The following is a 16,462-nucleotide window of genomic DNA, read 5'->3' on the forward strand; positions in this document are numbered from 1 at the left end:
GTGTGTTTTCAAGGAAGAAGGTTATTTCAGATTTAATGACTTTTATGTTAGGTTCATTTCTGCCTTTGTAGCTCACTGTCTTTAGGAAGAGAAAGCCAGTTTCATTAGGGCAAAATGTGGGCAGGTTATACTTGTTTGGGTGAATGTTCTTATAGGTGGTCAGCACTTTAGTTAGTAGTATGGTGTTTCCTGAGATTCCTAGGTACTGGGAGTTATTATAGTTTTGTGATCTCTAAAATTCTATAATCTATAAGCCTCTGAAAATAAAAAGATTTTTCTTATCTTATTTGGTGGCTTGACCTGGTCTGAGCTGAAATGAAGCTTGACTTAACTCATTTAGTGTGAATTATCCATGCATTTCACTGTAGAAATATTAATGTTTGATTAGTAGACCCTGTTGAGAGAGTGTTAACCTAATACTATATTATGTGCACTATCTTAAACTCCAGAAAACCTAAGTTTTGAGATCTGGCCCTTAGTCTTTCTGATGAGTTGTAGATCTATATTACTATTCTTTTTTTTTTTTTTCTAAATTTTTTTTTTCAACGTTTATTTATTTTTGGGACAGAGAGAGACAGAGCATAAACGGGGGAGGGGCAGAGAGAGAGGGAGACACAGAATCGGAAACAGGCTCCAGGCTCTGAGCCATCAGCCCAGAGCCCGACGCGGGGCTCGAACTCACGGACCGCGAGATCGTGACCTGGCTGAAGTCGGACGCTTAACCGACTGGGCCACCCAGGCGCCCCTCTATATTACTATTCTTGATGAACTTGGTATTATTTTTTATGTATACTGTGAGTGTGGACCTAGGAAAGTAGCCAGTGTAGTGACAAGGACTGGGTTTTGGGACCAGACAGACTTGCCATAATAACCTCTCTCAGTCTCAGTTTTATCCTGTGTAAAATGAACTCAGTGATAACCACTCAGAGTAGGTAGTAGTGATTAGATGAGATAACCTAATTCTTGAAAAAAAAAAAAAAAAATTTTTTTTTTAATGTTTATTCTTTTTTTTTTTTAATTTTTTTTTAACGTTTATTTATTTTTGAGACAGAGAGAGGCAGAGCATGAACGGGGGAGGGTCAGAGAGAGAGGGAGACACAGAATCGGAAGCAGGCTCCAGGCTCTGGGCCATCATCAGCCCAGAGCCCGACGAGGGGCTCGAACTCACGACCGTGAGATCGTGACCTGAGCTGAAGTCGGACGCTTAACTGACTGAGCCACCCAGGCGCCCCCTTTAATGTTTATTCTTGAGAGAGACAGAGCACGAACAGAGGAGGGGAAGAGAGAGACACAGAATCTGAAGCAGGCTCCAGGCTCTGAGCGGTCAGCACAGAGCCCGATGTGGGGCTCAAACCCACCCGACCTGCAAGATCATGACCTGAGGTGAAGTCTGACACCTAACCGACTGAGCCACCCAGGTGCCCTGAGATAACCTGATTCTTGATCAAAATTTGAAGATGTGGAAACAGCCTAAGCATTTGTCAATAGATGAATGGATAAAGAAGATGTGGTATATGTGTGTAATATTCCATACACAGGGATAATGGGCCATTAAAAAAAAGAAAATTTGGCATTTGTGACATCATGGAGGAACCTAGAAGTTATTATGCTAAGTGAAATAAGACAGAGATAGACAAATACCATATGATTTCACTTATATGTGGGATCTAAAAAACAAATGAACAAACGAAAAAACAGATACAGATTCATAAATACCGAGAACAAACTGGTGGTTGCCAGAGGGGAGGTGTGTAGGGGATGGGCAAAATAGGTGAAGGGGATTAAGAGGTATAAACTTCCACTAGCAGAATAGGGTTCAGTCAGTAATACTATAATAACTTTGTATGGTGAAAGATGGTACCTGTACTTACGGTGAGCATTTCAAAACGTACGTAGTTGTTGAAGCACTATGTCTTACACCTGAAACTAATGTAAATTGTATGTTAGCTATACTTCAATTAAAAAATTTAATTTCCTCATTCCTTTGTATATAGCCTTGTCCTGGCAGGGAATTTGTAAACTAAAACTAAATATATTTAAAACTAAAACTGTAGGGGCGCCTGGGTGGCGCAGTCGGTTAAGCGTCCGACTTCAGCCAGGTCACGATCTCGCAGTCCGTGAGTTCGAGCCCCGCGTCGGGCTCTGGGCTGATGGCTCAGAGCCTGGAGCCTGTTTCCGATTCTGTGTCTCCCTCTCTCTCTGCCCCCTCCCCCATTCATGCTCTGTCTCTCTCTGTCCCAAAAATAAATAAACATTGAAAAAAAAAATTAAAAAAAAAAACAAAACTAAAACTATAGTTTTAAACTAAAACTAATATATATTTTCTTTATATAATAACTAGCAGGGTATCTATGCTTTTATTCTACCTGTTTTGCAAAATGGTATTCATTTCTTTCTGCTGTCCTTGGCCCCTAGGGGAGCATGTAACGTCAAGATTTAAAAACGAAGTGGAGCGGATGGGTTTTGATATGAACAACGCCTGGAGGATTTCCAATATCAATGAGAAGTATAAGTGAGTTGTATGGGACCCTGTGGACTGTGTTTCATAGCCAGTGCCTTTGCAGATACCCCAATTCTCATGTGGCAGAACATGTGAACTTAGACATTTTCTTTCAATAGAGATTTATTACATCTCACTGCAGGGTCTTCAGAGTACTTCTTGAGCCTTCTGTTCCCATTGCTCTCACTGGAGTGGAAAAGTGATCCTTAATAGGATTCTAGCTGGAAACTTCTTTTCCATCCCCTCCAGGCCTCTGTTCTTCCTGGTGCATGCATTTCCTGGGCAGTATTGTGTTCACGGGTAGGCCAGCAGTTTCCATTGTTCTCATCACCAATTGACCTCACTTTGGAGATAGAATCAGTGATCTCACAAGCGGTGATAAAACACTCAGCAGGGAATTTTTATGACAAATTTTACTCCAGATTCTATGAAATACACGTTAAGTACTATTCTTTCTAACTTCATAGCTTTGATCATTTAATCATTAAATATTAATATAATCATTAAATATTTCCCATTACCTGTTTCCTTAAAAGGTGTAAGTACTTTGGTGTGGGGGAGGGCAGTTAACTACTATGATTTTGGTGATCCAGATTTCTATAAAACAAAAGATTGTTCAAGAGATTTAAATTAATATTCTTAGGATTCCCTCTAGCAGTTGGAGGCATTAATCATTCCGTTTTTTGAGTTGTCTCAAATCATGATGGCTATTTTCCTGGTCTGTTTGTGGGTAGCCATCAGAGCATTTCATTTTTAATTGGAAAAACTACAGCTAATTACTGTATGTAGCTCTTAACATGGACCTTGCCTAAGGAATTAAGAACCTTGGGGTGTTATGAAAAAAATGGGAGCTTTAGGTCTGTCGTACCTTTGCCTGGTCTCCATCACAAGATAAAGCAGAGAATGGAGGTGGAGACTGGAGGAGAGGCCTCAGAGAGCCTGAGACTACAAAGCCTACACAGGCTTTGCTCATGTGTAACTCACATTTCCTATGCTGGAAACTGCTTATTTACATGTGAACAGCTAGTGTTTGCTAAAGAGGTGACTACTATATAGTGTAATACTTCTAGGACAAGGAATACAATAATCAGAATATTGGGTGAAGTCAGAAAACTGAATTAAGCTAAGCTTGTTGGGAAAAAAATGAGTTCAAAAGCCAGTTGGTTTTCAAAATCCCTATTCAGTGTTGGTTTTAAAAATCAACTTTTGTCTTTGAATCCACTGTTTCTACCTCAGAACCAGTCTTTAGGACATTGAAAAGTTCTTCCTACTACAAAGAAGGAGAGCTAAATTTACTCTTAAGTTTTAAACAAGACAAAAGAAATAAGACAAAAGAACAAAACTCATGGTTAGCACATTAACTATGGTCACCGTGTCCTGGTTGTTTTTAGGAGTTTATGGGAAAGTGTTAAGTTTGTAGAGCTACTCCTGGTCATAGATATTCTGTTGGTTTAGTGACTTTTAAATTCCTGATATTTAATCTTCTGGAAATTGAGAACAAGATGGAGGAGATATTTAGTGCAGAATGATCAAAACTCCCAATTCTTAAGCTACTTTGTGTTCTCTGCCTTTTCCCTTAATGCATAAGGCTAGGGCAGGGGAGTGGTGGTGCAGGAGAAGGAGGAATTTGTATATTTTAGGATTTGGATTAAAAGTCCTCTTGCCTTTACTATTGAAAAGGAATATTGAAATACCCATAGAGGGACATTGTCCTGTAAGTGAAATACCTATCAGGAATAACTGCTTTTTAGGGCACCAGCTTGACTAGCATGAAGCTACTGGCTGCTTCTTAATGAAAACAGAGCTTTTTCCCCCTGAGAATAATTCTGCAGTATGTTTTATAGAAATTGTGATGAACAGCTCATTCACATTACTAACTTGGATCAGTGGGGCTGTGATTATGTATGCAGGTGGCCTGTCCTGTGGTACTGTTTCTGCATACCCATGTCTGCCCCTGTTACCTATAATTAGGACACATCAAAGAATACATTAATAATCCTATAAGGTCTCTGGAAACTTGAAGTTGTGGGCTCTTGTCCTTCTTCACATGTTTCTCTTTGATAGAAGCCTGAAAGAGTGAGAGTCTGGTAGAGGTGATAGACTTTCCTTCTGTAGTTAGATTGGGCATTTACTTTGTATAGTTAGAAATTATCTATGTGTTTTTTTAAACAACAGAAAGTTACAGTGGAGTAACTGTCAACTCCCCTTATATATTACTGATGTTAAGATCAACAGATTCTCAAAGGCAGCTGGAGGTAGAACAGGCCATGGTAGTGTCACATGATATATACGTAAGTAAACACTCAAGGCAACTGATTCTGCTGAATAGGCCAAGACTCAAGTAAAGCTCCTTATTTTTCAACTGGCTGTGGGGTAGCTTGATCAACATCCTTAACTCTGGTTCACCTAGTGTTTCTCCTTCTTTCTCTCTGTCTTCTTCTCCCACTCCCTCTTTCTCACCTTTCTCATTAGGCTATGTGGTAGCTATCCACAGGAGCTCATAGTGCCTGCCTGGATCACTGATAAAGAACTAGAGAGTGTAGCAAGCTTCAGGTCCTGGAAGCGCATCCCTGCTGTCGTCTACAGGTAAGTAAGCCTGGCCAGGCCCATCTTGGTCTGGTGTTACTCTCCACTGCATGAGGTGTGCTGCCTCTGCTGTTGCTAACCTGGGAAGGGAGACAAGGGTTCAGAGAACTTTCCAGGCAGTTCTGTGCTACCTTATTGTAAAATCCACTCTTACAGTGACACACCAGTGTTTACTGCATCCAGCACACTTGCTGATGGTTTATTTGATAAGAAAATTTTAATAGAAAAGTGGCTTGTCTTGCTATTTTAAATATACTTCTGACATTCTATGGAAGATAATATGCTTAATATTCAGCATTTAGCTTCAGATGTTGGCCTTTGGATTGAGAGAGGTGAGTTCCAGAAAGTGAGAATTGGGAGTATAGAATTGAGTCATTTGCGATAGTCTTTGTGGTTGAAACTTCAACACATGAAAGAGTTCTGCTTTAAGAGGGAGCATTTGAAGAGGAAGGCTAGGGCTTTGCCAGGTAGAAGATCTCAGAGATGAAAGGCTTGAGAGCCAAGGGAGCAAGTCTAGAAGGGGGATGGTAGTGTGAACGAGCAGAGGTTTTGGAGTTCAGGTCTTTTCACTAATACTCCTTGCTAAGGCACTTAAAATAAATTGCCTAACTGGCCTCAGCCTGTTCTTAATTAGTAAAGTGGGAGTGATGTTCTTACTTTACAGGTATCCTGTGCCTCCTAAATGAATCTGTATATACTGGGCTTCTCTCAGCAGAGTAGGTTGTATTCCTGGGGGTTGCTTTTATAATTCATTGAGGAGCTCAGTTCTCAAGGACTCATGTTAAGATTTTAAGAAAGCATTCCCTCTTATTTTGAAAATGTTTCACATGTCATCTCTTTGTAATATTTACATTCTCTATTTCATTTTCCCAGTTTGCAGACTTTTCAGGCTTTCCTTGAATTTGGGCCAAACCAGTGGGGCTTAGTTAGAGACTCTTTCATGCCAGGAGGCATTCCATTGAAATATTGAGTTTGTATAGGAAGGGATTTATCTCCTTTTGGAATTTCCACTGAGGTAACCAGCTTGTTCATGTAGTCCACTGATGGCAGATTATGATGGCCATCCTGAATAGAGATGAAGAAGTATTTGTTTCTGGCCCAGTAGAATCTGTTAAATTTTCAATCTCAATTTTCATCACTGTTGTTTTCAAACACCCCTAGAAAAATAGGTCACCAAATTTACCTATCACTCAAGTGGCAGGGATGACACAGGAATTACAGAGCAGGGAGAGCTGAAAGGATTTGCATCTTATCAGTGATGGGCCCAGCTCAAATAGGGAAAGCAGCCAGCTGCTGCTCTGTGGCCAACAGCTGTGTTAGATCAGCAGCCCTGGCATTTGTAGGGTTTGTTGACTTTGAGAATGAGGGTGAAGAACTGTCACCGGGCTTTAGGTGAATTGTTGGTAGAGAGGCCTGTAAGTGCGAATTAAAGAAAAACTTTTTAGAATAAACATGGGAAACCTTTCTTCCCTTCTAAAATTTATTCTAGAGGGCACAAACCATAGGGTTTTTTCCCAATCCTTTCTAGAGACCATAGAGTATATATAAATGAAATTTTTATTTCCAATTTCTCTGAGAAAATCTCTCAAAGGATTACAAATGACAGTTCCTTAGTATAGTTACATAAAATCAGGCTTCTAGGAACTAGCCTCTGTTTTGGAAAATGTGTCTTGTATCTCTGAGCCCCTAACTGGGTTGTTAAATTATTGGGGAGCTTTGTCAGGGGTGTGTTGAAGAATGTTCTGGAGATACTCTGCCACTCTCTGCTTTGCCAGCCCAGGTGGCAAGATACTTCCGAAACCAGCATACATTTATGGAATTTAGTTGTCTATAGACTGCAGTAATGATTCCTGAGGTTGCTAGCAGCAGTTACCTGACAGCACCACGCTGAACCAGCGCCTGATTTGTGTTTTTTCCCCACTGTGATGAGAGTGTTTAATTGGATTGATCACTGAAGACAGAGATGGTGCAAAGGGCATCCATCTGTAGTGCAAATCACAGTTCCCCTCTTCGTGCAGAGTGGTTATTAGAAATTTCTAGTCATTTAGAGAGCTTGCCCAACACTAACTTAGGGATAGTTTAAATATGTACGTGTTTCTATATAAAATTGAAGCCTCTGTGTTCAGTAGGGGACTCATCCATTTGGATATCTTAATTTTTATACTTTTTCCTGATTTTTTGTTAAAATGGTAGAAATATTCTTTAGTGATTTTTAGCTGTATTGCTTTAGTTCTTGATCATGTGGTCTGAAGCATTTTGGAAGACTGCAGAAAACTGCTTAGTGCAACAGCTCAGTTGCAGTCTAGCTGTAAAGTACCATTACCCTTAAAACCCAAGATCCAAGCTGAAGAGTGCCATCTTGTGTTCCTCTTGGGCACTGTTGGGAAGCATTGCAGAGAAAGAGGATGCTCAGGAAAGGCCCTGCCAGCCAGCCTCTTTTGTGAAGGTTTGGCATCAGTCGGCTCAGTTGTTATCAGTGCCTATTATATATACTAGTTGGTATTTTAGGGATTAGTGAGGTTCTATTTCCAGTTGGGCTCCTTTCAGCAGGTGAGCCGGTTGAGCATATTGGCAATATACAAGTTGTTTCCTTGTCTCTCTCTGTGAGGGAGGATCTAAAAACTACAAGCAAACTGATGGTTCCAATGGAATTTGGTCATTGCCAAATTTAATTGGCTGTTCATGAGCTTTAGGATTAATAACAAAAATCTTTCTTACATTGTTCCTTGAAGATGTCACATAGATTCAATAGTATGTTTTATTTACATCCATCTGTATGTTAAATATGTGTTATGTGTGTGCATGCATGTGTATGTGTTTAGATTTTAATGGGAGGTAAGAAATTGATAGTTCCCCCCAGGATATAGGATTGGGGGACATTTAATTTTTTTGCTTACTAACTTCTTACTCTTCTTAGTTTTCTAATCAAAGGATTACTTTTATAACTTTTTGAAAACCACTTTAAGATTGTCACATACAGTTCACCCTTTTAATGCGTTCAGTTTGATTTTTTTTTTTTTTTTTTTTTTTGCGTATTCACAGAGTTGTGCAACCATCACTACAGTTTTAGTACACCTTTACCACCTCAGAAAGAAATTCCAGATCCATTAGTAGTCACTCTTTATTCCCTCCCTCCCCAAGCCCCCTAGCCCAGGTTACTAGTAATCTACTTTGCCACTATAGATTTGCCTATTCTGGACACTTCTAATAAACGGAATCATACCATATGTGAACTTTTGTGACTAACTTCTTTCACTTAGCATAACATACTCCAGGTTCATCCATGGTATAGCATTTATTGGAACTTTGTACCTTTTGATTGCCAAATCTTTTATAACTTTTTAATTGCTAAAATCACCTAAATTCCTAACGAGGAAAATACTGGGTTTTAATAGCATCTTGAAGTAGACTTTTGAGTAAGATTTCTGGTCTTAACTTCTTAAGAAAGAATCTGTTGGAGTATAGCTCATTGAGCTATCTGCCTATAATAAGAGCAGTTTGTGAGTCATGAAATCTCAGGGGATTTTGTAGAGTAGTCCACTGTGGGTCAGGTAAGTGTTTGAGTCCCAAAGGTGGGATCTTGTTTTGAAAAGAATCTCCAAAGCCAACCATAAGTGCACAGTTGCTGCAGTGGGCCCCTCAGAAGTTGGTGTGAAAACAAATTTTCCTGTTTCAGCATCTGTTATGCCAGGATTTTCAGGGGCAGTATTAAAAAGGAGAGATTAGTGTTTCATTATTGAGTAGCAGAATTAGTGTAGTATTTGTAGATTATTTCTTACCTGATTTTCCAAAAATAAATTTTAAGAGTCAAACATTTACTTTATGCATATTAATTTGTTTTTTTCTTCAACGTTTATTTATTTTTGGGACAGAGAGAGACAGAGCATGAACGGGGGAGGGGCAGAGAGAGAGGGAGACACAGAATCGGAAACAGACTCCAGGCTCTGAGCCATCAGCCCAGAGCCTGACGCGGGGCTCGAACTCATGGACCGCGAGATCGTGACCTGGCTGAAGTCGGACGCTTAACCGACTGCGCCACCCAGGCGCCCCTTTTTTTAATTTTTTTTTTCAACGTTTATTTATTTTTGGGACAGAGAGAGACAGAGCATGAACGGGGGAGGGGCAGAGAGATTGTTTTTTTCTAAGAGAACACGTTTATCATTTTGTTGGTAACTCTACAAAGGTTTCTAAAATAGTACAGTATTTGAGAAAGATCCAGATAGGTTTTGTTGTTTGTTCCTGTTGCTATAGAAGATTTCTGCCCTTAGATGACTTGAAGCTAACTTTACATCACTTTCACTTACCTGTATTCAAGCTCTTCATTAATGCATTTAAAATCTACTACCTTACTTTTTGTGTGAGCACAGAGCATCTGAATGGGACCACTGAGATGGGTATAGTTGTTGTTTCTTGTTGCTTGTGCAGGCACCAGAGCAATGGAGCTGTCATTGCCCGCTGTGGACAGCCGGAGGTCAGCTGGTGGGGCTGGCGAAATGCTGATGATGAGCATCTGGTGCAGTCAGTAGCCAAAGCTTGTGCCTCTGATTCCCGATCAAGTGGCAGCAGGCTGTCAACTAGGAACAGTTCTCGAGACTTTCCAAATGCAGGAGACCTTTCCGATGTGGAGTTTGGTAAGATGCTCCCTAGATCAATGGCAGCAATTTTTATAGTGTCTTGTGAGAACTTTTTCTTGAAATGGCCTTCTCCTTGTAAGACATAGAATCTGTTTCATAGGAGAGAGCAGGCAAAGCTTTAATTGATAGGATTATTTGAGGAGTCACACATCTTGACAAAGAACCAGAAGACTCTTTAAGACTTGGCTTACTAGGACTAGAGTGTTGGTTGTCTTTCTTGTCACTGTGACAAGAATGGAGTATATACTCGATAGGGGACCTGGAGTGTCTCCAGACCATAGCAGGAGACACCAGCCTTCATTAAAGGAGTACACATGTAGAAATGAGATAAAGGAGGTTATAGGAAGAAGTCCTGTGTATCAAGCGTTCTTGTTAGGTGGGTTTCACTTAATTGAGGTTTTGTTTGTTCTGTTATTATAAAAGGTGTTTTTGGTTCTTATTTTGCACAATTCTGGGAGAAATGGGTTCATTCAGTTTTTCATCCCCACTCCTGATGTTCCTAGATTCTTCTCTGTCCAATGCTTCGGGAGCAGAAAGTTTAGCCATCCAACCGCAGAAGCTTTTGATCTTGGATGCACGCTCCTATGCAGCAGCGGTGGCAAACAGAGCCAAAGGAGGAGGCTGTGAATGCCCAGGTGAGGTGTACAGTGCTCTGTCCCATAACACTCTGTTCTTGTGAGCTCAGCTCATGCCCAGTTGGGTCTTAGTTCTCATTTTGAAATGAATGGCAAACTGTGTTCCTCAGCTGTCTTGAGAGAGCCAGAACTGTTTGGATTCTTAACGCTATAGTTTCTTTCCAGGGAAGAAACAGAGGATGAGGTGCATTGAAACCAAATAATCGGTTATTTTCCCAACCTTTAAGTGATTAAAAATAAATAAACAAACAAACAAACAAATAAATAAATAAAAATAAAAAGTAAGTCCTCCCCTGTAGTAAGTAAGGCCTGTTCATGTTTGCAAGTTGCTTCTTTAAGTGGCTCAATTTCTCAGCCTTCTGAAAGCTTTTTGTTGCCTTTGACAGTGGGTTTACTCATTACTGACCTCACAAGAAACTCCCATATGGCTTCTACATAGAAAACCTGAGGTGGGAATTGAAGCAGCAAATACTGAATTCTAGCAAAGCACCTCTGTCCTGACCTGTAGCATCCCTACTATTTGAATGCTGGCTTTCTCCAAGAAGGAATCCCTTTAGTGCCAGATGTGTGCTGATGGAGCAAGTAGTGGCACCAAGCTCCTTATTCAGATGTGATTTAAACTGGAAGTTAAAAGCAGTTGACCCAAGGTGAAATTTGAATGCATAAAACGCATTGTTCTGCCAGCTTCTTTTGAAAGAAATTCCAGAGCTACAAGTTAGAAATGGCCCCAGAAGTAAACCTGGGGTCAGATGGAAGGATGTAGATCTTTAAAAAAAAAAAAAAAAAAAAAAAAAAAAAAAAGAAAGAAAGAAAAAAAGCTTGTTTTATGTCCATATCTTCACAAATCTTCTTTTTGCAAAAACAGCTAAAATTCAAGCACCGTTTCCTCTCATAAAGGACTGGACTAATAGGCATCAAAACATTTCAGTTTCATTAGTCAGCAGCTATAGTGGGTTTGTTTTATAGCCAGTTTACTGCTTTTAAATTTGGCCATGTGGGCTTTAAATTTAACATATTTTTGTTCTTTTTATTGTTATTCTCTGCAGAGTATTACCCGAACTGTGAAGTAGTGTTTATGGGGATGGCAAATATTCACTCAATCCGGAGGAGTTTTCAGTCTCTGCGGTTGCTGTGCACACAGATGCCTGATCCGGGAAAGTAAGACCTTGGCCTTAGCTTTAATTTTGTGTTGCTTTTTTCAAAAAGTGAGTTTAGAGGTGTCTTGTCTTCTGTTTCTTGATACACTTCAGTTTTACTTTCAGTCCCTGTAGGCATTCTGCTTTCTGTGTTAGCACAAGCACACAAAAGAGATGCTGGAGAAACATCTAGCCCTTTGAAAGGTTTAAAGATGTGGAGCACAGAACAGATCTCAGTCCTCAGAAAAGCACTACCTTCTTCTTTTTCCTGGGACCTCTTCCTTCTCTTCTGCATTGTTTTTGACTCATTTTTAATTCTTTGGTTTTTGACATCTTGCAGTGACACTTACCTGCCTTAAGCTGGGATGTTTTACCTTGAAGAGTCAAAGTTTATTCATCATGTTCTAAAAAGGGTTAAGCTGTCTTTAAACCTTCTGTTAGGGGAGTTCCTTTTACATTTCCTTCTGATTCCTAAACTACCTCCTCTTACATACTAAGAGCATTACCAGATTTTTATTGCTTATTAAAAATGAATGGCTGGCATTTGCAGTGAGATAGGTGAATTAACACCCCCACCTCTCAAGGGAACTGATTACTGATTGAATACGAGATAAATTAGCAAGAATCCTCTGTAAAACAAATGTGGACAGATAAATATTTAAAAGTCCTCGTTTTACTATTTCAGGAAGCCAAAAATGGTGCAGAGAAGACAGAATTTTCTCTTTTCTTTGTGTTGGAGCCCATAGCTATTTCCCTGGGTTCTGTCCAGTAGATCTCCTGATCACATCAAGTTTTGCAGAATTCCTTGATTTATTGAGCCAAATGGCTGCCTGAACCACTTGTACTAACTCCTGGTAGCAAATGATTAAATTCATCACAGTTAGAAAAAGCCCAGAGGGTGAAGCAGTTGTCCTTGGGGGAAAAGCCTGAGCAAAGGAATGAGTTTGCTGCTCTGCTTTGGGGATTAGCAGCTTGTATCTGCTACACATTTACAGAACCCGGCTAGCAGTACTCTCATCTCCAAAGGTGGGGCACTGAAAGAGCCTGGTTGAGGACTCACAAGATCTGCTACTAATTGACTCTGTGACTTTGGCCAAATGGCTAAATTACTGTGGGTATCAGTTTTCCTATTTATAAAATGAAAGGGAGAGAATCAACACTACCTCATCTCAAGTATCTGTATTTTAAAATTCTTTATTTAAAAGCTATTTTTTAAACTCAGAGTCAGAAAGATGTAATTGGCCCATACCTGGTCAAAAGGAATGTCTGGGGATTTTATTAAGGAAAAAGGTAATGCTTTGCCTGTTTTTTGGCAGCAAATCATAAGGCAGTACTGAAGCCTCCCTTGTGGGTAAAAAGAAGCCCTGGCAGTGGTGGGATCAGCTATAAGCAAGCCTCTCCACACTTGTTGGAGGTGGTGGAGGGCTAGGGCATTGTGTGTTTCTGCTCCAGTTTGGGAATCGAACGAGGGAGTGTGGAGTGTCTCAGAACCTCCCTGGTTAGCTGATTGTGGGGTGTAGTGTAGGCATGTTCTTGCCTAGTGTTGGCAGAAGGCTTCTCAGAGCCCCCTGACAGAAGTATTTATTCCCTCCTTTGATTTAGTGTTTGAAGGGCTAGACTGCTGTCTTAACTACAAATCTGATCACATTTTGGAGAAATTAGAGCTTTTGGGGGGTGGGTATGTAAGGAGTGGAATTCATGACATGCACGAGGAACAAAATGTCAATATAGTTAAAAAAAAAAAAAATCAGTTTGTGATTACTCCCAAGCAGTAATTCTTGGGATCAGGTATCTCTTGAAGGTGTTTTCGAAAGAAGGTTCTTCTAGATCCCTGCTGAATCCAGTCTATATTAAGTCCAGTAATACTATGTAGCCATTAGTGTACTAATTTGTATGAATCTTAAGTCATTAGTATGGGCCAACCCAGTTTTAGTCAATAGAAATTCAAGATTTTAGTGGGTGTTAGGGTGTAGGGAGCAGGTGCTGTTGTCTGTGCTATTTTTAAATGTGGCATCTGGCTTACATCTCCTTATAGACACATTTGTATTGTATGTGTGTTATTTGTGTATGTATATATATGTGTGTGTATACACACACATGACAAGTTTTTGAGAACTTGTTGGGTATAGTTGCTGATCATTAAATATAAGTAGTTACTGTTTTATAATGTCTGAATAGCTGCATTTCCTTCAGGAGAAGACTCCAGAAAGAATTACTCTTCCTATACTGGGTTATATAACTATCATGGACTGAAAAATATTAAATGTTAATTGTCATAAGTTAGCCATAAGATTTCTGGAAAAAATTCCTATTATTGTCCTGTTTCTGAAGCTGCCCTCTATTGCATAGTAGAGCTTAGGCCTCATCTTTGTACATGCTTTGTAAAGACAGAGGTTGTTTTATTTTGGCAGTGTTTTATTTGGAGGGAAAAATCCTTGGGAATTGCTCCTTAATTTCATGGCTATTTGGCATGATGCAGTAAATCATACAAATCAGGATTTCCTCATCCTCCTTTTTTTTTTTTTTTTTGAAAGAGAGCAAGCATGCATGGGGGGAAGGGGCAGAGGGAGAGCAAGAGAATCTTAAGCAGGTGGCACATTCAGCATGGAGCCCTGATGTGGGGCTTGATTCCATGATGCTGGGATTGTGACCTGAGCTGAAATCAGGAGTCAGATGCTCAACTGACTGAGCCACCCAGGCACCCTTCCTTATCCCCTTCTGTTTTTATTTTTATAGTTGGCTCTCAGCTCTTGAAGGCACAAAATGGCTCCATCACCTGTCTGTGCTTCTGAAGTCAGCACTTCTGGTAGTGCATGCTGTGGATCGTGATCAGCGGCCAGTACTAGCACATTGCTCAGATGGCTGGGACCGCACCCCCCAGATTGTGGCATTGGCTAAGCTCTTGCTGGATCCTTATTACCGAACCATAGAGGTGGGTGCATCCAAAGAGTAGGATTTGGTACTTCAGTACAAGTGGGGGAAACCTTGGAGGGTTTTATGATCAGTTTTGGTCTTGGTGGTTAAGTCTAAAGAAAATGAAATTTGTTTTTAAATCTTTCATCCTTTACCTTGAGCTAACTTGTGGTGGTGCCTGCCATCATTCTTGTGCCATTTTATAAAATGGAGCAGATTGTGGATAACAAGGTATTGAGAATTCAGATGTGTTTTCCTTTGCACTCTGTCTACTTGGAAAAGTTTTGGCTACCCCCGGAAAATGGGGCTTCTGTAAAAGAATCTTGGCATGCTTATTATGGTAATAATGGGTCCAGATATCACTACAGTGTTCTGTGAAGAAAGCCCTACTCTGAAAGAACCACATGTTGGGTTAGAGATGTAAGAAAAACCATAAAGGTGTCCTAAAATAGATGTAAATCTGGAATGGGGAAAGATTTTAGAAACAATACTTTCTTTGTAAGTATAACACAAAATACAGAACTAAAAAATTAGAAAAAAATGTGGCTTTTGTATAGTGAATGAAAGAGGCTAAAAAGTATAGACTCAAGAAAGGCTCAGATAAATGCTTAGTACCCTTTTGATGATTATGGAATGGAGTAGAGGGAAGTGGAGAATTGCCCTAAGCTTGTGTCCCATGGAGCTTATGGCCGTGGGGCTGGGTTAGGTGTTTCTGTTGGCCTTACTAGGAGCTTGTTAAAAGGGATTGCTGCTCTTAATCCTGACAGGCTCGGGACTGTCACAGGCTCGACAGACAAGCACAAATGGTCTCTCCCTGCAGGGTTTCCAGGTCCTTGTGGAGATGGAGTGGCTGGATTTTGGACACAAGTTTGCTGACCGGTGTGGTCATGGGGAGAACTCAGATGATCTGAACGAACGCTGCCCGGTGTTTCTCCAGTGGCTTGACTGCGTTCATCAGCTTCAGAGGCAATTTCCTTGCTCTTTTGAGTTCAATGAAGCATTCCTTGTGAGTTTGGGCTTGTGATTCTTCATTTTGGGGACTTTCTAAAATGGGGATGTCAATGCAAATGTTAGCTAGTTTTTACATGAAATGATACATCCTTTTTAGAATTTAATAAGGAGCCATTCTCTTATTTTTATTTTTATTTTTTAAAATTTTTTTTTTCAATGTTTATTTATTTTTGGGACAGAGAGAGACAGAGCATGAACGGGGGAGGGGCAGAGAGAGAGGGAGACACAGAATTGGAAACAGGCTCCAGGCTCCGAGCCATCAGCCCAGAGCCTGACGCGGGGCTCGAACTCCCCGGACCGCGAGATCGTGACCTGGCTGAAGTCGGACGCTTAACCGACTGCGCCACCCAGGCGCCCCTCTTATTTTTTAATTAAAAATAATGTATGGGTTTATTCAGTGAATCCAAGTGTGTTAGGTTTGCATAAAGTCTGTGTTGTTTTTTTTAAAAATTTTAAAAAATGTTTATTCATTTTTGAGGGAGAGAGACACACACACACACACACATAGACATGGCACAGGCAGGGGAGGGACAGAGAAAAAGACATAGAATCCAAAGCAGGCTCCAGGCTCTGAGCTCTCAGCCCAGAGCCTGACCTGATGCAAGACTCGAACTCACAAACCTTAGATCATGACATGAGCCAAAGTCAGACACATAATTGACTGAGCCACCCAGGTGCCCCAAGTCTCTGTATCGTTTTAAACTTAGGTTTTATTTTTTTTATTTTTTAAAGTTTATTATTTATTTTGAGAGAAAGCATGCAAGTGGGGCAGAGGCAGAGAAGGGGAGAGAGAGAAAGAATCCCAAGCAGGCCTCACACCATCAGTGCAGAGCCTGATGTGGGGCACCAACCCACGAACTGCAAGACCATGACCTGAGCTGAAGTTGGACACTCAGCTGACTGAACCACCCCCTCACCCCTAAACTTAGCTTTTAAAATAGATGATGGAGTTTGGGGCACCTGGGTGGCTCAGACGGCTGAGCGTCTGACTTTGGCTCAGGTCATGATCTCACGGTTCGTGGGTTCAGGCTCTGTGCTGACAGCTCA

At 40.6% G+C, this 16,462-nt stretch overlaps 1 protein-coding gene and 1 long non-coding RNA gene across 12 annotated transcripts in view; one reads left to right on the forward strand and one right to left on the reverse strand.

The window, feature by feature from the left end:
- MTMR3 (myotubularin related protein 3) overlaps positions 1-16,462 on the forward strand; it is a 148,409-nt gene that overhangs the window by 116,405 nt on the left and 15,542 nt on the right. For all 11 annotated transcript variants that reach the window (XM_030336206.1, XM_030336204.1, XM_030336212.1 and 8 more), the window contains 7 exons: positions 2,416-2,512; positions 4,973-5,086; positions 9,512-9,717; positions 10,224-10,355; positions 11,402-11,513; positions 14,228-14,423; positions 15,225-15,410. In XM_030336206.1, the coding sequence (XP_030192066.1) occupies positions 2,416-2,512; positions 4,973-5,086; positions 9,512-9,717; positions 10,224-10,355; positions 11,402-11,513; positions 14,228-14,423; positions 15,225-15,410 (1,043 nt within the window). The remainder of the gene's footprint in view (positions 1-2,415; positions 2,513-4,972; positions 5,087-9,511; positions 9,718-10,223; positions 10,356-11,401; positions 11,514-14,227; positions 14,424-15,224; positions 15,411-16,462) is intronic.
- Positions 2,677-16,462, reverse strand: part of LOC115528259 — an 86,960-nt gene continuing 73,174 nt past the window's right edge. Inside the window, exon 4 of the long non-coding RNA XR_003973191.1 lies at positions 2,677-2,843. This is a non-coding gene — a long non-coding RNA (uncharacterized LOC115528259). The remainder of the gene's footprint in view (positions 2,844-16,462) is intronic.

Source organism: Lynx canadensis, chromosome D3, assembly GCF_007474595.2.
Source record: "Lynx canadensis isolate LIC74 chromosome D3, mLynCan4.pri.v2, whole genome shotgun sequence".
Lineage (NCBI taxonomy): Eukaryota > Metazoa > Chordata > Mammalia > Carnivora > Felidae > Lynx > Lynx canadensis.